Consider the following 27,770-nt stretch of genomic DNA (forward strand, 5'->3'; position numbering starts at 1 on the left):
AGTCAGCAGTTGTGCTCCCGCCCCGGGGTCCCTTCCCCCCACGCTCCCGCTTCTCTTCGTTTTTCCTCCGGGAGCGCTCTTGTGCGACGGCCCCTAGGCCGCCCCGGACGGAACCATTCTGCAGCTCGCCGCCTCGCCGGGGGGGGTCGGAGCGGGGCCGCCCCGCCCGGGCCGGGCCGCAGAGGCGGCTCGCGGCGCTCCCGGAGCCCCTTGGACGCCCGCAGCCTCGGCCCGCACCCGCTCCGGGCTCCGGCCAGAGTGGGCTCCGAGCCCCCCCCGCCGCCTCACGCCGGCCCGCTCCCTCCCCCCGCGGACGCCTCCGAGTGGTAGAGCCCGGGGTTGCGCGCTGCGCGCCTGCGCAGTGCGGCGCCGAGAGGGCAAGCGACCGAGGGAGAGAGAGAGACGGACGTTGAGAGAACGAGGAGGAGGAAGGAGAGAAAATGGCGTCCACGGGTGAGTGCGGCGCCGGGGCCCCGGGCCGGGCCTCAGCGGCCCGCGGAGCCGGCCTTGGCGGGGATCGGGGCGTCGCCGCGGGGGGCTCCCCGGGGGAGGGGCGGGGGTGGCGGCGCTGCCGGGGGGCCGTGGGGCGGGCTTGGGGCCTCCCCTCCCCCCGCGGGCGGGTGGGATTCGGGAACCTTCCGCCGCCCCTCCCCCGCCCCGCCGCGGGGGGGCGGGGAGCGGGGGGGGGGCCCGGCCGGTTCGCGGCGGGGGGGGGGCGCGCGGCGGCGGCGGGGGGCACGCGCGCGCGCTCCCGCTCCTGGCGCCCGGGCTCGCGCCGCCCCGGCCTGGCCGCCGCCTCCATTGTGTCCCCGGGCCGGGCCTTCCCGCCACGTGGGCCGGGCGCGCCCGCAGCCCTCGAGGCCCCGCGCCGGTGGGCCTTCCGCCTCCGGGAGCCCCTCGCTGCCCGGTGCCAGGCGCCGCCCGGCCGGAGGGCATCTGGCTCGGGGCGCTCTGGGGCCGGCCTCCCAGTGGCCCTCGGCAGGCGGCTCCGGGGCTGGGCAGCCGGCCTGGAGGAACAAAAGGCAGGCCCGGGCTCGGGCCTCGCTTTAGCCGGCCTTGCGCCCTGCTGGCACACCCTGGCACCCGGGTAGAGGAGCAGAAGAGCTCCCCTGCCTGGCTTGGGGCTGCGGCGCCTAGAAAGGAGCCAACTCCAGGGGTACGAGCCGCCCCCCAAGGCTCGGGGGTGCGCTCGGTTCCCAGCTCCTCACAGACACTGCCCCGAGGCGCCCCGCAGGTGCCCCTCGAACCGGTCTTGGGTGAGAGACTCTCAAAACTGAATGGGGAGGGGTCTGGTTCGCTTCCTGTCCGCAGAAGGGGAATTGCTCCTGTTTGTGATGAAACCTAGAGGAGGGGGAGAATAGATTTTGAACCCCCCCCCCCATCATGCAGTATGAGGTTTTCATAGCTAATCAAAAGACTAGTCCCTGGATTCAGCTGGTGTAGGGATGGTGGTTAGGCGACTTACTGAGTTGTGGCCCCATAAGGATTCGTGGCCATTTGCACATTTTAAGTTCTCTCCTTTGCTCGACTCAACTTATGTTGGAAGAGGAGAATACTGTCTGCTAAAAATATATATATTTTATATACAATTTGTGTTAAAGTAAACTGAATTAAAACTAACTAGCTGTGTGTCTTTTGAAGTCATATCCCCCAGTCTGGAATTTGCCATCTTCTGTAAGATCAACTCTTTTGTTTTTTGGTCCCTGTTGGTACTTTGCATCCCTTCTCAGAATGTTTTTTACCCATAAAATGAAGTACAGAGTTTTTCAAAAGAAGTCAGAGTTAAAAAAAAATTTAAAGATTATGGGGCCCAAGTTAAAGATACTTGGACTAGATGAATCTGCAATTCTTTTCCAGTTCAAAAGTAGTATTTGTCTAGACATTTTCCTTCATCTTAAAACTTTTTATAGTGCCTCTATGTGCCATACATTCCACTAAGCCTTCACAAACATTTTGTCTCATTTGATCCTCACCATAAATCCTTTGAGAGAGGGAGGTGCTATGTTGCTGTCCTTATTTTACTGAGGCTGAGAAGGGGCTACGGGCCTCACCTAGTCTAAGCTAGGAAGTGTTCAGTTTGCGCTCTAGTCTTTCTGACTTCAGGCCTACTGATTTCTCCACCTGTCTCAGCTTATTATAAAAAAACCCATTGTCTGAAGATACTATATAGTTTGTATATTTATGGCAAATCTGAAAACCGCCAGATCTGATTACTATATAAGATGATTAGCACCTAACCAGAGTAAGCTGTGTAGTATTTGGGGCCTGTGGGAGAAACCTACATTAAATGGTTGGAACTTGACTTTTCAGTATGTCTTCTGATGAGAACTCCTTTTAAGACAATAGCGTTGTTAATTTATTGCACTGAAATGAACAAAAATAAACCTTTTTGTGCAAAGCTGCACTTGTAAAAAATATGACTGAGAGGTTAGAGATGTAAAAATAGTTGTTTTCCTGAAGGTCACAGATCAGGTAGCTAGTTTTAAATATGACAAAAGTGAAATTGTTTAAGTTTTAAGATTATTTTATTTGGTCAGATGGAAGAAAGTTTACCCTAGGAAGGATAACGGATAGTGCCACTTGGAATGATGGAGATTTTATTAAATAGATTTCTGTTTTTTTGTAGATAGTGTGGGAAAATGAAGATGAGTCAGGGTTTCTGAAGTAGTATACAGGAGGAAAGATGAAAAGATACATATTATATACTAAAAGATAAAGATGTTGAAAAACGATTCTCTTCTAGGGCAGACTAGAATCCATGAAGAGCAAAACTGTTGCCTTTGAAGAGTGGACCTTTTTTGTTTTGGGCCTAATGGCTGTACCTCCTTAGAATAAAATGTGTCTTCTTCCTTGGTGAGGAAAGAACTTGTTGCCTTGACAGGCCGTTTTGCAGTAGTTCTCATAATTGACTTATTTTTAAATCCATCAAGCTCTCCCCACTCCTACCTTTGTGGTCCTAGTCTAATGAAAGTTTATTAACATTAACACCACCTTCCTATTTTTGCCCTCACCACCTCCTCAAGGCAATTGTTTCTCAGTAGAAATGACTTCTTTCATGTACAGCTTTGCTTGCTGGTAAGGCTGGGGAAAGAATTGCAGAATTGCCCTTATGATTATCACTAGACTATTTGCAGTTGCGGGAAGGTTAGTTTTGTTTTCTTCTAAAAAGATTCTTCTCTACGCACCCCCCCCCCCATATTTACGTGTGTCAGGGGATGTGGGGATCATACTATTAGTGTTTTTAAATAAGATCATTGCTATAAGGAAAAATGAAATCATTCCTCCCCCCATGTTTAGCCCATCAAAAATGAAAAATTTTTAGAAAATCTTGTCTTTTGAAAATTATGATCTCTTTGCCGTCCTCTCCATGTGCATGCTATGTACTGAGCTTTGTGAACTTAACCGGGTTTATTTCTTTTCCCCCTAGTAGTGAAGCCAGTGAGTGTCTCTGACCTGGATTTCTGATTCCAGCCCAGTTCTTTTATCCCCTGACAACCACTTTTAGGGTCATGGAAAGGGTTTTAGAAATCCCTTAGTCGGTGGTCACTTAAAACAGGAAGCAAGTCAGGATTTGAATCCATGTCTTCTCATTCCAAATGCAATGCTTTTCCTGTTCCTCTCTTGACTCTTCTTACCTGCGGTTTGAATTTGATGCAAGGAGGAAAGGAGGGGACTCAGACACCTTTCTTTTCTCAGACTCAGTTTTCTCATCTGTTGTAATGGTGGTCATGATCGTCTGCCTCCCAAGTCAGATGAGATATCTGTGAAACGCTTCACAAAACTAGAGTACTGTATAAATGGGTGCTCTGACTAGGTCCTGGCTTTGAGGGGTGCTCTTGTGACTAGAGGTGTGCATTTTTTATCTATGGTCAGAAAGTGCTTTTTCTCCAGGCACTTAAGGATTCTATAGAGGGGGAGACCTTTTTTAGCTTTAGGAGTTGGTACTGTTTCATCCAATTGATTTAACTCAGAATTTAAAAATATTTAATGACTTGATTTTGAAAAGTCACTTAGCAAGTAGTAGATCTGCATTTTTAGTGTGGTATATGAGAATGTGGCCTTTTTCTTCCTTGTTATTACTCCCCAAATTCAATGTCTCCCTCCTGGCATTTGATTTACTTGCCTATTTTTCTGTCTTTGGCCCTGCTCACGACTGCTTTATTTAACCTATTCTTTTCCTTCTCTCCCCTAGACTATAGTACCTACAGTCAAGCTGCAGCCCAGCAGGGGTAAGTACTGTTCATCTCTCTATTACCATAGACAATAAGAGGGCTTGGATCAGCATTGTCTTTGATTTTGTTGTCCTCAGCACTCACGGGGTTTGTAATGATAGACTCTTGACCTTTGATATATTCAGTATTTGCCCTCTCTCTTCACAGCTACAGTGCTTATGCAGCCCAGCCAGCTCAAGGATATGCACAGACCACCCAGGTAATCTTTAACACCTGTGTATATAGAGATCTTCGAGGTCAACCTTCCTAGACTTCTTTTACCAAGCTGTTTAAACACAGCAGTCAGAATAGACAGACTTTTGATTTGATTTAAAAAAAAATAGGTTCACTAAATGCATAGTTTTTTTCTGAATTCATAATATCTCTGTGATCATCAAAATTCCTTGGAATAATTTCATTTGTAGAACTTGTAGAAGATAATTAACCTATAACTATAGGCAAATTACTAAATCTCTTTGAACCTCTGTTTCCCTTGACTGATTCTAATGCTTCTAAATCATAAGCTCCTAGAGCACTGAAAGGAATCTGACCAAGAGTCTCCTCTACACAATTCCTGGACATCCATCATCCAGCCTCCACTTCCAGACCAGGGGTGGGGGGTAGGGATGGGGCAGTAATAGCTTTTAGGTCACTTTAATCAATATGAACTTTTTTCTTCTATGGAACTGGAGTCTGACCCTCTGCAGCTTCTACTTATGGCTCCTAGTTCTGCCCTTTGGGATCACAGAGAAAGTAGGGAAACTTTCCATTTAACAGCCCTTCACATATTTGAATGTGGCTATCTTGACTCTCTTTTGTAAGCTAAAGACTGCCATTTTCTTCAACCAATTCTTGTATATTTTGTTCTTGAGTCCCTCGATCATCCTGGTCACCCTTTTTTGCTAAAATGTGGCTATGAAACTTCAGTTATGGGGGGAGAATATAATCCAAAATCCCAGCTGTTTCAGGCCAAGGCAAAGTATATCAGGACTGTTAACCTTTTGGGGGAATAACTATGCTTTTCTTTAAGTAGTTAGGAGCACATCAGGTCTTTCATCTGCTGTAGCCCCTCTATTGACTCTTTAAGCTTGATGAAGGTCAAACCTCCCCCCATATACTCTGTATTATCTTTTCTAGATGAATTGCTGTCTAGCTGTGCTTCTCCCCCCTTCCCCCTACACAAACTGTAGAGGCATTACAGTATAACAGGTAAATTGTTGGAATTGGAGACAGACCCTTTGGATGGTTCTATCTGGGAGCACCTTTACTTAGGAAGTGACAGATCCTTTTTGTATTCACATCCATCCTCGACTTTGGAGAATCCTCTTGAGCTGAACTTAGCAGTCCTACCTCTTAAGAGGTTCTTTGGACACCCAAAGGTCTGTCACTCATTACTTGAGTTTCAATTCCTTTTTGGTCATCATTATTCTCTGTCGTCCAAAGATGACTTCTCCCTCTTTTTTTTTTTTTTTGTGAGGCAAACGGGGTTAAGTGGCTTGCCCAAGGCCACACAGCTAGGTAATTATTAAGTGTCTGAGACCAGATTGAACCCAGGTACTCCTGACTCAGGGCCAGTGCTTTATCCACTATGCCACCTAGCCGCCCCAACTTCTCCCTCCTTTTGACCCCAGAGTATTGACCTAATCATTTGCTCCTCCCCTCCCCCCCCCCCCCCCCCAGTGTAACTGTTGGGAAGGAAAATGAGCTGTTAAACTAATCACAAGTCAAGATGCCCTCAAACAAGAAAAATTGAGGAAGATGTGTTAGAGAATTGTCCCTCCCCATCTTTTAAAGTCCATCACCAAATTTGAAATGTCCCATAGCAGCAAGTTACTTCCTACTGCAGCACCATGGAAACCTAGGAACAATCATGATATAGTCATTGGCATTTCTTCTACAGCTGGTCATTGAAATTAAACCATTGAGAACGGCAGTGCTCAACCAAAAAAAGTTCATTTCTTGCCTATTTTTAAAGTATCATTGAGTGTTCTGGGTCAGAATAGAGTGCTTTTCCAGCTGACTCATTTTTAGTAGGCTCTAGTGTGTTCCCACTTATTTTCTTTGAAGTGATTATAACTGTAAGAGTCTGCTTTTTAATCAGATGCATGCCCAGGTGACCAAAATATCCTCTGGTGGACTCAAGACTCACTTTCATTCCCTCTCTGGGAATGACTCTTGACTTTTCTTGGTATCATTTGCTTCTGTCTCCTGATCCAACTCTGGCACTGTGACACCTGGGTCCTCATTACTCTGCCTTTGGGTTCTTTTACTGCTTCAAAGTTAGCTTGGAGTTTGGCTGATGAAAGAGCTGGGGCCTTTGGCTTTAGGGGCTCAGGTTACTAAAATGTAAGAAATGGAGTAAGGATAACAAGCTCTCATTCAAGTCTGCCCCAGAGATTTTGCCTGGACTGCAGATTGAGGATTAAATGGCAGAACTCAGGCTCCACCTGACAGAGCAAGTCTCTCATGAAGCCCTCCTTCCTAGAAAAGAGTTCTGTCTGGACTTTGTCCTTCTGTAGTAAATTAGAAACTGAAGAGTGAACTCTTTGGAGCTCAACCAGCGTTTTGAGACTAAACCTGTGGGGCCTTTTTCTTCGGGGCAGGCATATGGGCAACAAAGTTATGGAACCTATGGGCAGCCTACTGATGTCAGCTATACACAGGCTCAGACAACTGCAACTTATGGGCAGACTGCATATGCAACCTCTTATGGACAGCCTCCAACAGGTAAGATCTATCAGAGACAGAAACTTGTCTTCCATTCTCCATAGTCTAAGCTAGTCTTGACCCAAGTCTTGTTAAAATTAGGGCCTTTGATATTGGTTCCAGGCCGCATTGGCATTTGATAAACTTTGGTGGTGGTTGGAGAGAAAACACCCCCCCCACCCCACCCCTGTCCCTTATCTTTTTTTATACACATACATTCCCCACTTCTCTCCCTCATCAAAATATGGAGAGGGGGGATAAATTTTAGGGAAGAGGAGCCCACTCTTTAAAGATGTTTTAGAGCATTTTGGATATTGGCTCATGGCTTTGAGATTAGGCAGCTATGCAGAATGTTACAAGGTTCAGTAGCATGAAGGCGTCGCAGATGTTGATGATTTAGGTACTTTTAAAGTCAAATGGCTTAGTTAACCTGGCTGCTGACTTCAGCTGATGTGATGGTGCACCCTCTACTTTTTGTTTTGTGCTTTCCACAGTAGAAGGGGCCAGTCCAGGTTTGACTTTCCTGCTCATTCTTGCATGGGGAATGCTTTATCATCTTGTCTAACCCTGTGATGTTAATTAACCTTTTAGGTGTCTTCATGTATTTATTCCTAAAACTTAATACCACATCACTCACAACAGTACTAATTGCTGCTCTCAGGTGCCATTTACCAACCTGGGTGTTTACAGTTTGGTTTGGGGAAGAATTTCTTTTCTTTTTTTCCTAAATATAAAATAGTAAGTGCCCTCTTCCCTAAGGAATTTCATGTGATGATTATCCAGATGACTTCTATTCTCTAAAGGGTAGACTGCATGGTTAGACATGTTTAGAGAATGAAACTACCATTCTGCATGGGTCCTTGTTAGTCTGTTATTTCTAGTCCAGACATACATTTAACTTGGTCTCTATCAACTTAGTGGGTTTCATTTCAGTTCCACTTTCAGACATGTTCATAGCTGTTTTAGGGAGCTAAAAATAAATTCATTAGAACAAATTATATCTTGACAAGTTTGGGTTAAAAGTGGAATAAATGAAAATATGTACGGCACATGGTATTTGATTCTGCTTTGAGCTAACATTTCTGGCTTCTTTATGTTATGTGTATAAGGTACTTAAGTCCATAAAATTCTTCTGAAGCTTAATCTCCAAATCCATACAGTGGGCCCAGTGCTGTTTCTTTGGATAGCAAAGATTTAGGGGGAGAAACTCAGAACAATTCCTCTGATTGTAAATTGATAGGAATGATGAGTTCCTTTAGGGGAGAGTATGTATATGAAGTCAGTTTTTAAAGGTATTAGGGAATCAAGATTGTGGAAGGCCTACTGTGAGTACTTAGAGTGAGACCAGGGGAGAGCCCCTGTAGTTTCTGAGTGGGAAAGTGGCAGCAGGGTCAAGTTTCTGCTGTAGAAACACACTGGTAAGGTAGAGAGGGCAGAGACTTGGAAGCCCAAGGAGACTAGTACAGGGGAGGGTGACAAAGACTTAATCCAGAGTCAGAGTAATCAGAATAGTGTCAGTGGTGAGAAGAGAGGTAGACAGACTGTGTTGGAGCTAAGCTTTCCCTCACTGCCACCATCCACCCAAACATATTTACCATTTTGTACTTCTCTCCTTGTCTATTGCCTTCCAGTAGAAGGAAAAGTTTTTGAAGAGCAGCTTTACAGAGTTTTTGATTCTGGTTCCATAGCATTTAGCATGATGGCTCTGGCACATTGTCAGAGGTTAGTATCTTCTTGTTCAATCAAATTAGTTATCTGGTGGGTGAGGGAGGAAGAAGAGTAAAGGAAGTGATGAACCTGGGTATCTGATAAGATTGGTGAACCTACTACAGAAATAGGCAAGAACTCAGAATTATGGGCAGAATTAATTCTTTGTTATAAGAACCTTGAGATTCCTATTCCTATGGAACATCTGGGATGAGATAACCAGCAGGGAGCGAATGATAAAAGAAGTAGATTTCAGGAGAAAGACATTAGAGCTGAAGGTTTGAGACTCTAGTATAGAGAAATTGAAACACATGGAAACAGGAGATCACTAAGAAAATGGATATATATATATATATATATATATATATAGAGAGAGAGAGAGAGAGAGAGAGAGAGAGAGAGAGAGAGAGAGAGAGAGAGAGAGATTATTGACTTGAGGGGGGGGCAGCAGTTGGATGGATCTGATCCTAAGACCAGGGAGCATTGGCAAAAAAAAAAAGAGAGAGAGAATATCTAGGAAGGGGAGGATGTTTAAATACTGTAGTATTGAGCAGTTAGATCTCTAAATTTGGAAAGCACTCAATGGTCAAATGGTGAGATCAGAAGCCACACTGCAAGGGTTCAGAAAGTGATTAAGGAAAAAAAGTAGTAAGGGGAATGGATTTGATGTGATTGGTTCTCTTAGGGAGCTTAGCAGTGAGAAACTCAGTTTAAAGGACTTAGGATCAGATCTAGGATTTCCAAAGGATGGGGTATAGGCAATGGGGAAAGAGTTAATAAATTTGGTGAGGAGGGAGTGCAAATGGTTGACGTACAAGTGGGGTAAAAGAGGTGGGGAGGAAAGGGATTAAGATATGCCTCAAGAAGAGCTAGCTCTGAGACTCTTAATGGAGGAGATGGAGAGAGATTTGATACAGAATGGGTAAGTGGAGACTGACAGCTCATGATAGGTGGCTGACTACTTTGTCAGTAAAGTAAGAGGCAAGGAGTTGTGAGAGGACAGAACAGGGAGGGAAAGAGATTCAGGACTTCTGAGAAATCAGAATGGGGAAAAAACATGGCAAACGGGTCCAAGAACACTATGTAGTAGTGAGGGCCCAGTTGAGATTAGAGAGCTTTGTATTGGACCCAACATGGCAGAGTGGCTACCTCAGGAGAAAAAAGGTTAGGGTTTGAGAAGAGTGCTGTTGACAGTGACAGGCCAGGGATCTACTCTTGGAAGTCTTTTTAGGTTTTTGCAAGGCAAATGGGGTTAAGTGGCTTGCCCAAGGCCACACAGCTAGGTAATTATTAAGTGTCTGAGACCGGATTTGAACCCTAGGTAATTATTAAGTGTCTGAGACCAGATTTGAACCCAGGTGCTCCTGACTCCAGGGCTGGTGCTTTATCCACTACGCCACCTAGCCGCCCCCTCTTGGAAGTCTTAATTTACCAAAAGAGCACTAGGAAGATTTGGTGCCCTGTCGAGGCTGGTATGATAGTCTTCTAGAAATGAGAGACTCGTGAGCTTGACCATAGCTAATGGGAAAGAATGTGAGAGTTACATTAATTTGATGTGAATGGCTATGTATTACTGAGCTGCTTCTGGCTGACTTGCTATTAACATTTTAAAAATTCCTTTGGCGTCAAATTTTGTTTCTGCTTAAGATTTAACAACCTTCCCTTAATTCAATGACTATTCCTGAGCCTGAATAACATGATGCTAGACTATTTTATTGAACTGATTTTTAGGCAAGCTGTTTAATAATTCTAGGATGATTTTATTTACTTAAGTAATTCAAGTCTTTGGGCAAATTTTCTCACCATTTTAATCTGTTATTTTGCCTAAAGAACTAGTTCTTCATGATTTCTAAGAAACTGAATAACTTAAAATGAGATGGTAATTTTTCCATTCTCTATAATATTGAAGAGAATGCTCATACTGCCAAGAAAAATGTTAGAGCAGAGTCTGAAAATGAGACTAAGCAGCAGGAAAAAGGGAGATTTCAAAAATCCCTTTGACATCCAACATTACCACTGCTAGATCTGCATCCCAAATGCCCTCCAAAATGAGAAAGGATCCATTTATAAACGAATATTTATAGCACCTCTTTTTGTGGCAACTAAGAACTGGAAATCAAAGGGATGCCCATCAATTGGGGAGTAGCTGAACAATCTGTGGTGTCTGACTGTTACAGAATATTATTGTTCTTTAAGAAGTGACCAGCAGGATGATTTCAGGAAAGCTTGGTAAGACTTAGCTGAACTGATGAAAAGTAAAGTAAACACTCAGGAAAACATTGTACACCAGAACAGCTCATTGTGTGATGATCAACTGTGTATGACTTGGCCTTCTCAGCAACACAGTGATCAGACAATCCCAAAGAACTCCTGATTGAAGCATGTGATCTGCTTCCAGGAAAAGAACCAATAGTGTCTAAATAAAGACTGAAGCATGCCATTTTCATTTTCTTTTATTTGAGTCTTGTACAGAATGACTAACATGGAAGTGTTTTTCATGATTGCACACATATAACCTGTATCTGATTGCTTACTGTCTTGGGGGGGGACGACAGTGTGTGTGTGTGTGTGTGTGTGTGTACGTACGTGTACTTGTACTGTTGCCAGACCCATAATCCAAACCTTTCCAGTTTGAGAAGACCAGCCAGAGCTTGTAATCTATTGGTCTTAATAATTTGGGGGTCATCAGGATTTTTCATGGAAGATAAAAATCAGAGAATTTCCCCAAATAAAAAAGCAATTAATAACTTCAGTTTGATTGTTTTGTGTTAATGCCCCTTATTCTCCTTTTTTGCAGCCTTTTCAGGTTGTTAGTCTTTTCTATTTCTGTAATCATTTTGCTTGACTTTTCAAGGCACCACAGATTAATAAGGATGATTAATTACTTTAGTCTTTTACCATAATCACTGAGCAAAATAAGGCACTAATTGCTGCTATACAATTTAAAGTGATGAATTAGTCTCTGGTAAAATGTCATTTCTTTAGATTGCTTTTCTTATAAATTTTGTAGAGGACCTGTCATGGTGGGTGGGAATAGATCTGTAGGAGTGATAGAATGAGTGGAATTGTGTTCTGGCTAAAATGAAACTGAGTTGGATTTTATATGATTAAATTTAGGACAGTCTCCAAGACTACAGAGCTGATAAATTGATTATATCATTAACATGCTGTTTTGTGAAGACCTTTCCCAAAAATATATTGCCACTGAATGTCAGGGAATATTTGTGTGATTGAAGTACAGATATGGTCTTCTGGGGCAGGGGCTGCAGAGTTACTGGCAGCAAACCCATTCAGAGATAGAATCTGGGTTTTTTTGGGGGGGTTAGGGTTTTTTTTTTGTAAGACAAATGGGGTTAAGTGACTTGCCCAAGGCCACACAGCTAGGTAATTAAGTGGCTGAGGTCAGATTTGAACCCAGGTACTCCTGACTCCAGGGGCTGTGCTCTATCCACTGCGCCACCTAGCCACTGCCCCTAGAATCTGGGTTTTGAGAAGAGAAGAACACCAGTGGTAAAGGTAACTGAAGAAAGGGAGGTTGAAGGACAACAGAGACAGGGCCTTTCTAAAGAACATAACCAGTGAGGTCAGCTTTCCTGGCTACATGGCTGGGAATTGTGAATTAGAATAGCCTCAGAGAAGTGAATCCTGAGTGTTAATGAGCAGCAAAGAAAAACCTCAAATAGTTGAGAGGAATAACTAAAATTGAGTCTGAAATTTCATCTTTTGGGAAGATATCTATTTACTTTTTTAATGGTATGTTTCCAGGTTTCAAATTCTTATTTAAGATTGTTGTTAAATTTCCTTATGGCTTGTTCTTACCTTTAGCTTCTTCCCCTTCCCTTTCCTATTCCAACACCAGCCTATGTTTAAGTCAAGTCAGTTTCTTCAGCTCCTTACCATCTGAAGATAGAACATTTGCCTCTAAATTTCCAGAATAGCATTGGCTGCAGCAGCTGTTCGGTAGCTCTAGAATTTAAGGAATATTATCAAAATTAAACCCTTACAGAAGGTTTGAACTATAGACTCAAATTGAATTTTTGTTTGTTTCTTCTGTAAATGCTTGGAATTGAACTGTTATTTTGCCTTCTTCCCTAGGCTTGACATTTTAAAGGATGTCTGTGTTTTATAATGTATTACTTAGTAATTAGAAAAGCTGTTAGTTATTCTTTTGCAAGTGTAGAAAAGTTAAAAATTTTAAAAGCAGACTGACTCTTATCATTTTGAAGTGATACCAAGAGAACTGTTTCATAGGGGTGGTCAGGTGGTGCAGTGAATAGAGAGCAACGGCCTTGGAGTCAGGAGTACCTGGGTTCAAATGTGACCTCAGACACTTAATAATTACCTACCTGTGTGGCCTTGGGCAAGCCACTTAACCTCATTGCCTTGAAAAACCTAAAAAAAAATGAGCTGTTTCATATTATCACTACAGAGAACTGATATTAAAAGAAACAGTTTGTCTCTAGGACTAGTTTTAGAAGAAGACTTAAGAATACTGGACTGAAAACTTTATATTACTCAGGAAGCTTGTGTTTTAATCATTGAACTATGCATTTTATAGTCTTTTTTTTGTAGTAGATGATGCTTTAACCATAACATTTTAATAAACATTGAAACTTGGACACTTAGTTGGCTTCCAATTTAGTAACCCTTCACTATACTTTGTAGGTCATTGATGATAACTTTAAAACAGGGAGAAAACTTAAAAGATCATGGAGCCTAATTCTCTTACTTTGTCCATGAGCAAACTAAGATGAGGCACAGAGAGATCAGGTCTTAGTGACTGGGGCCCGATGACCTTTCCATTCTGCCCCACAAGTTCAACAGCTGTCCTCCTGGGGGGGGGCAGTTCTTGAATTCTGATCTGATCTGGCTCTTGTTTGTTCTAGGTTATACTACACCAACTGCACCTCAAGCTTACAGTCAGCCCGTGCAAGGCTATGGAACGGGGGCTTACGACACCACCACTGCTACAGTCACAACCACCCAGGCATCCTATGCAGCCCAGTCTGCATATGGCACCCAGCCTGCTTATCCCACTTATGGGCAGCAGCCAGCCACCGCCGCACCTGCGAGGTGAGGACATGCTTACCTGGTACTGGGCTCTCTATAAAGCCCCAGTGTCAGACTATTAGAACACTCAGTGCTTTGGGGCTTAGAGGTTAGATTCATGCAGAAAGCTACTGTTTAATTCCATGGAAATTTTAACCTAGCATATGACTTCTCTTTTAGAGAAGTTGTTTCCCATTTATATGTTGTGAGCACTGGATCCCTCCAGGGTGTTACAGTAGAAAGAAATCAGTAAGCCCTGCGTTCACTACAAGGGCTTTTCCAAGTCTAGATTCAAAGAAAATAACACTTGTGCCATTGGGTGACTAAATTGTGTAGTGCTTGTGAGCTGGGATCTATCCTCAATGGTGAGGGATTCTGGGGGAGTGGGGGATTGAATTGATTTACCCAAATACATGATTTTGAAAGAAAAGTCTCGTTTTCTTTTTCTCACAGCGGGATGACCGGTAAAATTGTACTTTTAAACCTCAGTTTGGTTTCACCAACCAACTAATGTAATGTGGTTTTCTCTTTTCTGAAAATTGCTAACTGTGCAACAGGGGTAGTAGCATGTGACCCAGCTGTCTGAACACTACATCTCTCGGGTTAGAAAGAAGGCCATGCTGCTACTTCCATTTGTCTTTAGATTTAATTGACAGTTAGCAGTTTCCTTCATAATTCTAGATGGGCCTTAATGCTAGAGACCCAAAGTCAGGTGTGGCATCGGTTGGGTACCATAGTTTGTATTGAACAGTAGGGTAAACGATTCCAATCTCCCGTGCCTGGTTAGCAGTGGGTAAACAATATTACTTGTTACTTAACAGAGGATTGAAGGTTTTTACTTTAGCCAGTGTACTTGGTGGCTGCTACAGCGTTGAAGGAAGTAAAACTGAATTGAAAGAAAAGCTTGTAGGGAATAAAGGAGAGATCGCCATGTAACCTAGACTTATTGTCTGCTGTAGAGGTAAGAAATTAGCTCGGGCAAAGACTGGTGAAATTACTTCTGAAACACACAGTGAGTAATCAGGACCAATCAAGGGGTCATAATAGTGGCTTATATTGGAGCAGCATGAGCCAGTTCAGTTTATTAAGTAAGAGTTGGGTCTCCCTAGGAACCACTTCAAGTATCTGACTGGTGACCTGTGGCACCCCATTTCAATTGACTTATTTCAGGCAATCTGTAATGTGCCATTTTTTCAGTGTACTTTCTCATTTCAGTAAGTCCTTTGAAGCCAGATGCCTCACTCCAACCAAGAGTATATCCACCCTATCTCTGGAGTATCTCTGAATTGTGATGAGATCAATCACTGCCTCATTTTCTCCTTTGTTGCTGTCTATCTTCATAGTTTCTCACTCCTGATACTTTTTAAAACAGCCATCGAAACAAAAACCAGCTCTCCCTTTTGCCCCGCACCTCCTGTCTCCCTCTTCCTGTGATGACCATTCCCCTTCTATTGGGAATAGTAGAACAATCTCTTGACCCTCTGGAGAGGGTCTTGCACTCAGAGCCTGGACAGGCCAGCATTTCCCACCAGCTCTCAGCCTGCCAGCTCAGCTGACTTGTCAGAATGCGACTAAAATAGTTTGGCCCCATTCTATCACATCCCTAGGAAAGGCTAGCATCAAGGCTAAACAAAGAGCTGGTAGGAAGTGCTGGCTTTTCCAGGATTTGGATTGGTTACTTAGCCCTTGTGAAAGATGGGCCACATTTCACCTGACCCAGTTTATTTTGTTGTTTCCTTGGCTGGTAAACAACTGTTCGTTTCCATGACTGCTCTAGAAGGATTTGGGGAGAGACAGCTTGACCCACAGTGGTATTGCCAATGAGGTACACTTGAGGCAAATTTAGATGGCGTCCTAATTTCAAATAATGGAGATGGAAAGCCATTTTTTTTAAAGAAATAAACTCAAACATTTTTATTACAATAGAATATGCCAAACTTTCAACTTGTCTAAACATTTATGTACCTGAAAGCTTCTTGGGAACTCCCCCTTCTCCCCACTGTCACTTCTCTAGCTGTTAAGGAGCCCCTCCCCTCCATACCACCTCCCTCCCCAGCCCAGCAAATTCTATATTATCTTTGTTAGGGGAAAGGGTAATGTGACTGAATTCAGATACATTGGGGAACTTTGCTCTCCCTCTCTGGAATATTCCTTTCCAGCGAAAGAATTTAAAAATGGCTCTGAGGAGCCTTTTTATTTCCATGATGGTCCTAAGGATGTGTGCTGCTCATATTTGGAGAGTGCTTAGGGGTTTGTAGTAAAGTGTACCCATCTGAAAGGTGGTTTCTTACTTGTACATTTCTCCTTTTAGACCCCAGGATGGTAGCAAGCCCGCTGAGACTAGTCAACCTCAATCTAGTACAGCAGGCTACAGCCAGCCCAGCCTAGGATATGGACAGAGCAACTACAGTTACCCACAGGTGCCCGGCAGCTACCCCATGCAGCCAGTCACCGCACCTCCATCCTATCCTCCAACCAGGTAACTCTTGGGATGTGACCAAACATGGGCAATGACATATTCTCGGATGCTCCAGAAGAGGAGGCTGACACCATGGTGTTTGCTTTTTAAAAGGGTGCTAACTTAAGTAGATAGGACTGGCAAAATATAATGGGGGGGGGGAATGGACAGACATTTCAACAGTTTAAGGAGACTGGGGTTCCTGTCTTCTGTTTTCATTTATGTGTCTAATTGAATTGTTAGAGCTGGAATGGATCTGAGAACTCATCTAGTCCAGGAGTTCCCATCCCCTTTAGTTGGCTCAGAAAGCCTTGCTAGAATATTGTTTTTAAATGTTTCAAATAAAATACTTAGAAGTTACAAAGGAGGCCAATGACATTGAACTACTGTTTTGATTTTCCAAGTTAACCCCATGGAATTGAAATAAGTCCATTGATTCACAGGGGTTGATGGACCTTTCATCTAGACCAATGTTCTTTATTTTATAATATAATAAGTAATTGAAGCTTGAGAAGAGAGTGAATTCAAGTAATATTGTTTAGAATTCTGGTAAAAGATGTCATGGGGAGCTTTTGCCTCAGAAGGGAAAACTGGGGGGGTTCTGTTTTTTTTCCTTTCTCAGCATAATTATCAAGGATTATAAAATTTATTTTGTTAGGTCTTTGTTCTGTTGCTTGTCCTCTTCCCAGATGTCTCACTTTGTGCCTATACTTTTGAAATTGATGCTTATTGGTGTTTTTTCTTTGCCACATTTTCTTTACATTTTTGAAGTTTTCTTGCATTTAAAACTTTTTAACCACATCCAAATGTTTAGAGATAGCTGTGAAGGATACTTTTGAGAGTCTTCAAAGAAGCATTCATTGGTTTTGTGCCCCCAGCCTTGAGAATAATTTGTAGCTGTCCCAGGGGATTAAAGAGAACTCCACCTAATGCATGGGTTGGACAGTTCTAGAGGCTGACACTGCACAGATGCTGGAGTTCAGTCCCCTTGACTATGGCCTAGGTTTGAGGCTCCTAGCCCAGGTTCAGCAGCCCAGTTTTTTCTAGGGTGGCCTTAGCTTTCTTTGAGATAGATTTTAGTGTCCTACAAATGTACTACCCTTGACTTCTTTTGGAATGTAATCGGGTTATATTCCTGTTTGAGTAGGAAGTTTCCCATTTGTTCCAATAAAGTGACATTGTTGTTTTCTTTCCTAAAAAGCTTTTAATTTTTGTCTTTCAGCTATTCCTCTACCCAGCCGACTAGTTACGATCAGAGCAGTTACTCCCAGCAGAATACCTATGGGCAGCAGAGCAGCTATGGACAGCAGAGTAGCTATGGTCAACAGAGCAGCTATGGGCAGCAGCCCCCCACTAGTTATCCCCCCCAAACTGGATCCTACAGCCAGGCTCCAAGTCAATATAGCCAACAGAGCAGCAGCTACGGGCAGCAGAGTGAGTCATTTGGAGAACACAAGTGTCCCAGGGTTGTTTTAAATTCCTGGACTGGGCTGGCTATTGATGTGGGGTCACCCAGGTGGCTCCAAGAATGGATCCTGTGCTTGTCTCATATGACATGTAGAGAATTTCCCTTTTAGCTTGGATATAATATCTTGCCAAGAAAGGGTGAAAAAAATTATGATGACCCAAAGTGCTTAAAGGAGACTGACGTTTGTCTAGGACAAACACAACATGGGAGAGTGGACATTGATTTTTGAGGCTGGTGGTGCTTAATTGGACAAGCTAGAGAGGGTTTTGGGGAAAGTTCCCCCAGTATTCGCATCACTATATTATAGAAAGGGGTTTGTTTGTTGGGGTTTTTTAGCATTAACATGGAGAATGAGTGATTCCTCATTTTGGAAATGTCACTGTATAGTACAGATAACTCAGTATTTCTTTTCTACCTGCATTTTTTTTGTCCCATTTAAGTAACATTCTGTCTTCATGAGAATCCACCTTCCATAAGACTTTTACCTATACACAATTTAATCACATGCACTTGAGTGCTAGGAAACCCACACTTTCCCCAGTGGAAGGAATGGGTGATTAAGAGTTAGGTTTTTGACCCTAACATGTCCAATAAAAACAGCTTTTTTTTCCCCCCCTTTGTGATACCAAAGCCTTATGTCTCTAGGTTGTGTAGGGTGTGGAGCTCAGACCCCAGCTCTTGTCTTGCCCTATGCCTGGGATTGTGGTTGTAACACTGAGTAATACCCTCTGAGGAAGGTCACTATTGGAAGTGACTTGAGTTTTGGGGACCTCGTAGCCTTTTTGCCTGGGACCTTCCAATTTAGCAGAGTTCCTTCTGATTCCCTGAGAGCTTCTAACCTGAGCACTCAGCTGACACCTTACAGAATGGTGGCAGTTCCCTGGTTGTAAAGAAAGGATAGTGAACTGAAGCAGAGCAGGCAGTGCCAAAATGCTGCTCTGGGCCTTACAGGTGTGACTTTCTCTTCAGGTGCGTTCCGGCAGGACCATCCCAGTAGCATGGGTGTATATGGGCAGGAGTCTGGAGGCTTTTCCGGACCTGGAGAAAACCGGAGCATGAGTGGCCCTGATAACCGGGGCAGGGGAAGAGGGGGATTTGATCGTGGAGGCATGAGCAGAGGTGGGCGGGGAGGAGGAGGAGGAGGACGCGGTGGAATGGGGTAAGAGCAAACCTTTTCTCCTTTTACCTAATTGTGTTTCATCCATAGGATTTTCAGTGGAAAGAAGGGACTGAAAGATATAAGAAAAAATTAAATCTACATTTCCATGGACAATCTGTTGATCTCAAGTCATCTTCCAAAGCATGGAAATGGCATCTTGGTGGCAGAAATGGCAGTATGCGTTTATCCTGCCAGTATAGCCTGTTGGGTTGGGGAGGGGCAGCAATGGTTTGGAACCTAGAACTTTCAGTTCCCTTCATGGTTAACTACAGAGGTAACAAAATGTCCTCTGCGGGTATTAGAGCTTTGGGATGGAACACACACAAACCTTCTAACAATCCTAGGTCTAACTGATTGCCTCTGAGTGCTTGTCTTGCAATGTCCAATGTGTGTGTAAATAAGAATATAGATATGTAGAGCTCCTAGTTGTTGCAGAACCCTGTCACCTGTTTTAAACGGGTCCCTAACAATCCGTTTGTGTTAAAAAGTACAAGAATTATTAGAACACTATCGGGTGAAGATCCAGGTCAGATAATGAATGTCACTGAAAACATGGCCGTAAATGGTTAGAGATTTGGTTGGTCTCATTGATTTCAGGACTGCTCCCCATTGGAGGCTGGGAGAACCCCAAAACAATTTGGCTGTCTTGATTGATGGCACAAATCTGATATAGCAGAACTTGTTTGTTTCTATCTATTGGTAATGTTTTAGCCCTGCTCTCCCTCCCCTCCCTGTCCCGAACCCCACCCCTACCCCTTCTGGTGTCTGTGCTTTAATGAAGGTGAGGATGGTACATTAATATTGGTGCTTAATGTTAATATACAGAAGGCATAGCTCTGTGTGTGTTCTGTCCCTACGTAAACTAGTTAAAAGTTATGCAGAGTGTTGTACAAAGTACATTTGGAGGCTGATGTCTCTGTCTGTGCCGGCTTAAAGAAAAATTTGTTTATTTTCCAAATTAACGTAAATTTCACAATTAGAATGGACAAACAGCTAATCCTTTATTCATGACACACATCTCAGTGATTAAAGGCCTTGATGGTTAGAAGCTATCAAAAAATGTTCACCTTGGCATTCTGCATAACTTTAACAGAAAGTAAATCTGAAGGTTGTGGTGAAATCTTTATTTGAGGCAACAAATTTAGCTTTGTGAAAATGTGCATTATGGGGTATGTTCATTTGAACCCAAAGAAAATCTTACCGATTGGTGGGGCGGGAGGAATGGGACCTTGTTATGTCCCACTATAAAGGTTTCACCTCTTTGATGAATGTTCTAAAGTAGACCTAGACACTTGAAATGACTATCATCACGTCTCTAATCCCCTAGAAATTTTGGTGCTTTTTTTTTTTTGATTGCCAACAAAATTCTCAAGTTGTTATTTTTTTCATTTTAATGCTATTAGAAGTAAAGTAGACTTGACTAATAAAGGGAGCCCCTCTTTGTGGACGTAGTTTGTCTACGACCAGAGCCATAGAACAGAGCCTGGCTTTCCCCACGGGTTTCCCACTAGACTGAAGCAGTCTGTGGGGCCGTAGGGGCAGGATAGGGGACCTCCCCCCCTTTTTCGTGGTGTGGTGATGGCTTTCAGTGTCTTCTGCAGGTAAGGCACTCAATGTTGTTAACATGCCCTTTTTCATTGCCTCAGTATTTTGATATTTTCATTGGCTGTTAAACGTGGAAACTTTTTAACATGCTTTGTCGCATTTATATGCTACAGGTTACAAAGTGAGAGCCTTGTATACACTTCAATACTTAAAAAGTACCCGTACTCAGTACTCAGCCGGCAGCATAATGAAAAGTGGGACTAGACACGGTGTCCATATGGAGAGGAAAAAATATACATAGAATATTTTAAACAAAATGTATTCATTGTATAAATGGAATCCTTCTGTAACTTTGGTAACTGCATACTTGTTATTTGGTAATGAAAACAGAGGAGGTATAATACTCTAGAATTGTGTAAAATTAAAGTGTAAACTTTTGTGTTTAAAAAGAGAGAACATTTTATGGTGTGTATTTTTAAGAAAGGAAACAAAGCTGCATGCAACAGCTGGAAATTGTATTTTTAAAATCCTCCGGTATTAAAGGTGCAATACTGGCTAGAAAACCTAGTGAGAACAACTTCTCTGCCCAAACTTTTGTCTCCTCCTCCCCCTAATTCAGGGCGGTGACTTCAAGCTGCCATATGTGAAGATTGGATTGACTCTGACCTAAATGTCTGTAAAGCTGTACCCCCAGTCCATTGAGCCTTGGCCATGTTTGTAAACTCTCCTTCCACAAAGACTGTTAAATCCATCAATAACTTGAATTGTATGGCTTTATGCTGAAGATTTGATGGAAGTGCCATGCCCTCTGATGTGTGTTGTAGGCATTTGATGTGGTTGTCTCCTGCTTTATTAAACTGTTAACTGGTTAGGGAGCTCTGAGGCTCAGTTGACACTCCCCTTGGGAGAAAGCGGGGGTGCACCTTTATGTACATAACAGAAAGAGAGGATTTAGCAAAACGTTGCCCCACATTTCTTGTTCCTCCTCAACTCCATTGTCCAGCTGATGATTGATTTTTGTCTTCCTTATTTGCCAAGTATTGCACTATTAATACCCACCCCCCAGAACTGAAAGGGCCAGCCAGACTGGTGTGTAAGATCAGACAAGCAAGGTTGTGTATAAAGAGCAAGCTGAGCTGCCCGGAGCGAGGCCTAGTGACAAGCTGAGAGAGATGCATTGTTTGGAGATGGGGTTAGCCAGTGCCCTTCTTCCCACGAGCCCCCGGGGCTCCGAGCGGCACTGGCTTTGTAAAGGGAAAGGCCTTCATTTCTTCGTTTATCCCCCCAGCAGCGCTGGAGAGCGAGGTGGCTTCAATAAGCCTGGTGGTAAGTTTTTGAGTATTACAATGGATAGTGTTTAAAAAAAATGCAGTCAGTTCTTAGAAAAATGATTTTTGTTAGTTTCCTAAATGGTTTTAAAAGTGGCCTATACAACAAGACTGTAATGGGTACTGCCGGCATTGCATTAGGGGTAATAAGGTTAACCTATGGTTACAAAACAAAGGGTAACTTGAAGTATTGAGCGACTGCTTCTGTAATTTGGGGGAAAAGACATTTTTTACAATTTGGTTTATTTGGAGGAAAAAAGTTAATTTAAACTTAACAATGATTGGCACATTAAGCATTAAACAGGGTAATATCGGTTAATGGTTTAAAAAAAAAAGCCCTAGCCCTCTGATCATCTATGTTAAAAGGGGCACTGCTGCTTTTTGGCAGTGCGGGTCAATTGGAGTTTAATGAAGCCCCATCACGTGGTGGTGTAGTAGATAGTGATGTGTGTTTGTAAGGTGTGCGGCTTGTGAGGCGTGCACTAACAAACCTCTGTGTGCTCTTTCCTGATTGGCAGGACCTATGGAAGAAGGACCAGACCTTGACTTAGGTAACTTGGACTCCTTGAGCCTGTTTCTACTCTCCTTCATGGTGCAGGGTGTAGTGGCATGGTGAACTGTGCTCTTGTGTCTTCTTGAGACCACTCCTGGGCTTCTTAGAAGCCCTTTTACTGGCTTAAGGCCTCCAGACTTTTAGGGTTGGAGGGAGACCTCCGATGATCCAGTCCAGCCCCTCCCTGAAGCGTGAAATCATTGCCCACCAGTCTTAAGAGCACCAAGAATGCTTCTGATCAGTGTCCCTGCTGGGCAGATACCTACTGGTCTGTCCCAAGTTTCAGGGGGAACTAGGTCTGCTGATATCTGTTGGCTTTTTCACATTTTAGGCCCACCTGTAGATCCAGATGAAGACTCGGATAACAGTGCAATTTATGTACAGGGACTGAATGAAAATGTGACTGTTGACGAGCTGGCAGACTTTTTCAAACAGTGTGGTGTTGTCAAGGTGGGTAAAAACATGGTCTCCTGGTTCGCCTGCTCAGCAATGAGAAAGGAAGCTTCTGAGTCTCTGAGAAGACAAGATCTAGGCTCAGATTTATCAGGAGCATCACATCTTTTTCTATTGGCATCTCCTAAAATGTATTTCTCTCATTCTTCCCTGAATTAATAAATTTTACCTTTTCCTAATGGGAGTGCCATCCTGAACACAATCAGACTTTGAGTTTTGCAGCCCAGGGATTATTGTTTGGGGTGCAGAGAGGACAACTGGGGCCTGACTTGCCTCCACATTCTTTTCTCTCATCTGTAAGCTGTGGAGTTGTCAGGGAAGCTGGACATTCTACTGAATCCTTAGCTCTTTGGGTTGAGGAGGCTTCAGGCCTCTCCTGATAACAAAACACTCCCTAGGTTTGGTGACAGCTGGTTTTTCAGGGATCTCCCAGTTGAATATGACCTGAATGAGGGAGACGTGGCTACAGAGCATGAAATCCACTGCATCAGCCAGGACGAGCCCAGGTTCTGGGCCTGTTTTTCTTGGTGCAGTGACTTCTCTGTTGAGCATGAATTTCTTTTCTTCCCCCACCCCCAATCAGAAGGGAACTATTCAGCTACTTCATAGATGTTGTCTTGTTTGTCTAGATGAACAAAAGGACTGGGCAGCCGATGATAAACATTTACTTAGACAAGGAAACCGGAAAGCCAAAAGGGGATGCCACAGTATCCTACGACGACCCACCTACTGCAAAGGCTGCAGTAGAATGGTTTGATGGTGAGGAAGGAGGCCCAGTTTGGAATTGTACCTGATTGGGGGGAGTGGGAGGGGGTCATTGAGAGGGAAAATTAACCCATAAATTCAAACCTAAAAAGATGGATTGATACAAGTTAAGACTTCTCCCTGTGTAGACTTTGATCTTGTAAATGATTATCATGACCTTGGTCAGGTTCTGAAAGGTCTCACCCTGAATCTTTTCATTTCATGGAAACAATTCTGTAGAAATTTTTATGTGCAAAACCAAACATTTCTCAGGGCACTTGAAGTTCAATTCTTTGACTTTCTGATGAGCCACAAATGAAAACTTCTGAGACTGCGAGTAAGCCCCATGTTCCACCATAAGCTGTAGAGCACAACTTCCTTAAGGGTTGGTGGTAGATTTAGTGGCCAGCAGGGATGCCCACTACAGTGCACATGGTTTTTAAATTTCTAGAAAGTCTCACCTAAAGTGAATGTTGAATGGAGTACATGAACGTGCGTGCACACTCACACACACACCAAATTACCTTTCTTTTTTTAGTTTTGTTTTTTTTTTGTTTTTGTTTGTTTTTGTTTTTTAAGGCAAACAGGGTTAAGTGGCTTGCCTAAGGCCACACAGCTAGGTAATTACTAAGTGTCTGAGACCGGATTTGAACCCAGGTACTCCTGACTCCAGGGCCGGTGCTTTTATCCACTGTGCCACCTAGCTGCCCCCAAATTACCTTTTTTTTTTTTTTATTGTAGGCAATAGTCATGTTAAGGTAGAGGATGACTGACTTCTTTACACTGAGGAAAGAAGCCCATGTGAACAAGAAAAATGAATGAATTTTTTTATTTCAGGGAAAGACTTCCAAGGGAGCAAACTCAAAGTATCTCTTGCTCGAAAGAAACCTCCAATGAACAGCATGCGAGGTGGCATGCCACCCCGTGAAGGCAGAGGGATGCCTCCCCCTCTCCGAGGAGGTAAATGAGCTTTCCCGGTGTCCTGGGCATGGAAAAGAGAACCTTGGGTGCTAGGCAGAGCCATCCAGTTATGTTGAATTCATATTTGCACAGTGCTGGCACAAGAGTCTTGGAGGCTACCATATAGGGCAGCATTATCTCCATGTGTGAGACCACACGATGCCCTCAGGGACTTGCAACTTTGATATCTAAGGTCACAAATCAGAAGCAGCAAAATGAGATTATTTGTTTATTTTTGGCAAGGCAATGGGTTAAGTGGCTTGCCCAAGGCCACACAGCTAGGTAATTAAGTGTCTGAGGCCAGACTTGAACTTAGATACTCCTGACTCCAGGGCCGGTGCTCTATCCCACCTAGCTGCCCCAAAATGAGATTTTAAAATAATTCTTGGGCTGCAGAACTCCAGTTTATCTGTGGAGAAATTAGGGATGGGGAAGATAAAAGAGGAAGCAGAGGTGGAGGAGAAGATGATGATGTCACTGTTTTCATGGCAGATGAGAATCTGCAGAAACTGTTTTGTTGTAAAGAAGTCTGGGATCAGCGAGGCCTTGGTGCTAAATGAGAAACAACAAGGAACTCCTTTTCGTTGCAGGTCCCGGAGGACCAGGGGGACCAGGAGGTCCCATGAATCGCATGGGAGGCAGAGGAGGAGACAGGGGAGGCTTTCCACCAAGAGGACCCAGGGGTTCCCGAGGAAACCCTTCAGGAGGAGGGAACGTTCAGCACAGAGCAGGGGACTGGCAGTGTCCAAATCCGTATGTGTTGTCTTGAGCAGAGTTGAACATTAAGCTTGCCTAAGAATGTTTGTGGCGTTGTAATGGGGGTGGGTGAAGTCAGTCAGCTGGGCAGTGCTAAGTTCTATAGCTAAAGACCAAAAAAAAAGTTCCCTGTTGTTTACACACTTGAGGTAGAGAGCATGTAAACCCACGTGGAAGCGGCTCTCTGGAGGAAGAATGGGAGGGACTCTCAGAAGTCGCCACAGATTAAGGACAATTGGGAAAGTCATCCTCAGAGAGGGGAAGAAGATAGACAAGTTGAGAGAATGGGAAAGAGCTGCAGGTGCAGGTTTGGGTTGTAGAGAAAGACCCGGAAGTTCGGGAGGCCCAGATGGGATCTCATAGTGAATTCTAGAGGCAACAAACTGGGAGGCACTGCCCAGTCTTGTATAAGGGGTGTGACCTGGTGGGAGCTGCCCTTGATCACTTGGTGGGGGGGTGGAAAGACTGAGACCATGGGGCAGGTGGGCAGGGAGGGCATGTTAGAGAGACAACCAGGGGTTGAACAACCAAGTAAATCGGGCAACTGCTTGGATAGGGGGTTGAGGATGAAGTGTCCAGGGTATCTCCTAGGTTGTGAGCCCAAGGCCTGGGAGGGTATGGTGTCCTCTCCTGCAGTAGGGAAAGGGGAAAGGTGGAGCTTTGTCTTGAACAGAATGGTTGAGTTTAAGGTGTCTCCTGGGTGTCCAGTTAGATATGTGAGATTGGAGCTCAGCAGACAGGCCAGGGAGACTGGGAGTGGGGCAACAGCCTGGTAAGGGCCTTGGAGCTCCTACCATGAACATTTGGGCTTGGAGGAAGAACCAGTACAGGAGCCTGGACTGAGGGCCAAGGGTCAGATGGTCAACCTTTTCCACACCACCACCAATGGGGTACTGTAAAGTGCAACCTGCCCTCTTCAGCTGCCGCTGATCTCTGCTGTGTTCCCTATTGGTACAGAGGCTGTGGAAACCAGAATTTTGCCTGGAGAACAGAGTGTAATCAGTGTAAGGCCCCAAAGCCGGAGGGATTTCTTCCACCACCCTTTCCACCTCCAGGTATTCCCGGGGATGGTATTTGGGGGGGCAGCACAATAGAAAATATCCAGGGGTTGGGGATCTTGACAAATTAGAACCTGGATTTCCTACCAATTACAAAAGAAGAAATGAGATCCAGGAAAATAAAGGGGTTTTGTTCCAGGGCACACACCTAAGATTCAGACTTGCTTGATCCATTTTCCCCTTCCCTGAAGTTTATTGTGTGGAAGGTCACCCTGACCTTTTTCCCTCCCTCACCCTTGTTGTCAGGTGGTGACCGTGGCCGAGGTGGCCCTGGTGGCATGAGGGGTGGGAGAGGCGGCCTCATGGACCGTGGAGGTCCCGGCGGTATGTTCAGAGGAGGCCGAGGTGGAGATCGAGGTGGCTTTCGGGGAGGTCGAGGCATGGATCGAGGGGGCTTTGGTGGAGGAAGAAGAGGAGGACCTGGAGGTCCCCCTGGACCTCTCATGGAGCAAATGGGAGGCAGAAGAGGAGGACGTGGAGGACCCGGAAAGATGGATAAGTATGTTTGCAGCCAACCACTGGGGAGATGGGTGGGGTGCCAGGTGGGCGATCCTGAGCAGGGAGGTCAAAGTCGTGTGCTTGTGACAGGCCTTGTGGGGAGAGGTGTGTTCCTTTTGTGTGTGTGTGTGTGTGTGTGTACGTGTGCATGCGTCAGAAAACACACTAACCAGATAGGGACCACCATGGGAGAGGACCTCTTAACAACCAGCAAACTCTTTTGCAGAGGCGAGCACCGTCAGGAGCGTAGAGACCGGCCCTACTAGACGCAGAAAACCCCGCAGAGCTGCATTTACTACCAGATTTATTTTTTAAACCAGAAAATGTTTTAAATTTATAATTCCATATTTATAATGTTGGCCACAACATTATGATTATTCCTTGTCTGTACTTTAGTATTTTTCACCATTTGTGGAGAAACATTAAAACAAGTTAAATGGTAGTGCCCTGAGTTTCTTTTCCTTCTTTTAAGATGGTTGTTTAACGAAGACTAATAAACCAATGAGAAACCATTGTTGTGAGCATGCTCAAATATCATTGTGTGGAGACCCAGGAGGAGAACTAACTGTAACAATGTTAATGGTTGTGATGTTTTTTTTTTTAAATAAAATTCCAAATGTTTATAAACGTACTACTACCTCTCGGCCTCTGTTCAGCACTAGTTGGCAGTGTCTCCACCTGGAGTCGGGTCCTGCTTTGCTGTGTGACCACTTCTCCCTGAGTTGTACTAGGAACGCAGTGGGAAGAATCAGCAGGGCCCACTCTTGGTGGTGAGAAGCCAAGGCAGAAACGTTGGAGCTGGACCGGAGACCACCTGAGGCCCCTCGAAGCTCCGGCTCCGGGTGGCTGCTTCCCGTGTGATGAAAAGTTTTCTGGCCCTCGGGTCTCCAGCTAAGACTGGGTGGTGATCTTAAAGCCGACCTGCATCCCCGTTCCTCAGCATCTAGGCAAGAGAAGTGGCCAAGGGCGCCAAAACTTTAGCTAGGGGCTGTATTCTGGGTTACTTACTGCAGACAGAATCTCCACTGTGTTTATTTCAAACTTCTCCATTGGGTGCAAGGAGGGCCAAAGAGACAACCCTGAGGGAGTCTCAGTGAGTTGAATGCCCCCTCTGCCT

At 44.3% G+C, this 27,770-nt stretch overlaps 1 protein-coding gene across 5 annotated transcripts; it reads left to right on the forward strand.

The window, feature by feature from the left end:
• Positions 1-350: 350 nt before the first annotated feature.
• Positions 351-27,095, forward strand: EWSR1 (EWS RNA binding protein 1). 5 transcript variants are annotated; one of them, XM_074206255.1, is made up of 17 exons: positions 351-453; positions 4,193-4,229; positions 4,380-4,431; positions 6,815-6,938; positions 13,511-13,697; positions 15,985-16,152; positions 17,354-17,565; positions 18,551-18,758; positions 21,592-21,629; positions 22,150-22,182; positions 22,516-22,634; positions 23,267-23,396; positions 24,219-24,341; positions 24,932-25,094; positions 26,055-26,152; positions 26,402-26,654; positions 26,880-27,095. In XM_074206255.1, the coding sequence occupies exons 1-17, from the start codon at positions 441-443 to the stop codon at positions 26,917-26,919; spliced, it is 1,998 nt and encodes a 665-aa protein (XP_074062356.1). In that variant the 5' UTR covers positions 351-440; the 3' UTR covers positions 26,920-27,095. The 5 variants fall into 5 exon arrangements, with proteins under 5 accessions (XP_074062356.1, XP_074062357.1, XP_074062358.1 ...); XM_074206256.1 differs by having other exon boundaries at positions 21,595-21,629; XM_074206257.1 differs by having other exon boundaries at positions 18,569-18,758.
• The last annotated feature ends 675 nt before the right edge of the window (positions 27,096-27,770 follow it).

This window comes from Macrotis lagotis, chromosome X (assembly GCF_037893015.1).
Source record: "Macrotis lagotis isolate mMagLag1 chromosome X, bilby.v1.9.chrom.fasta, whole genome shotgun sequence".
NCBI classification, from domain to species: Eukaryota; Metazoa; Chordata; class Mammalia; order Peramelemorphia; family Peramelidae; genus Macrotis; species Macrotis lagotis.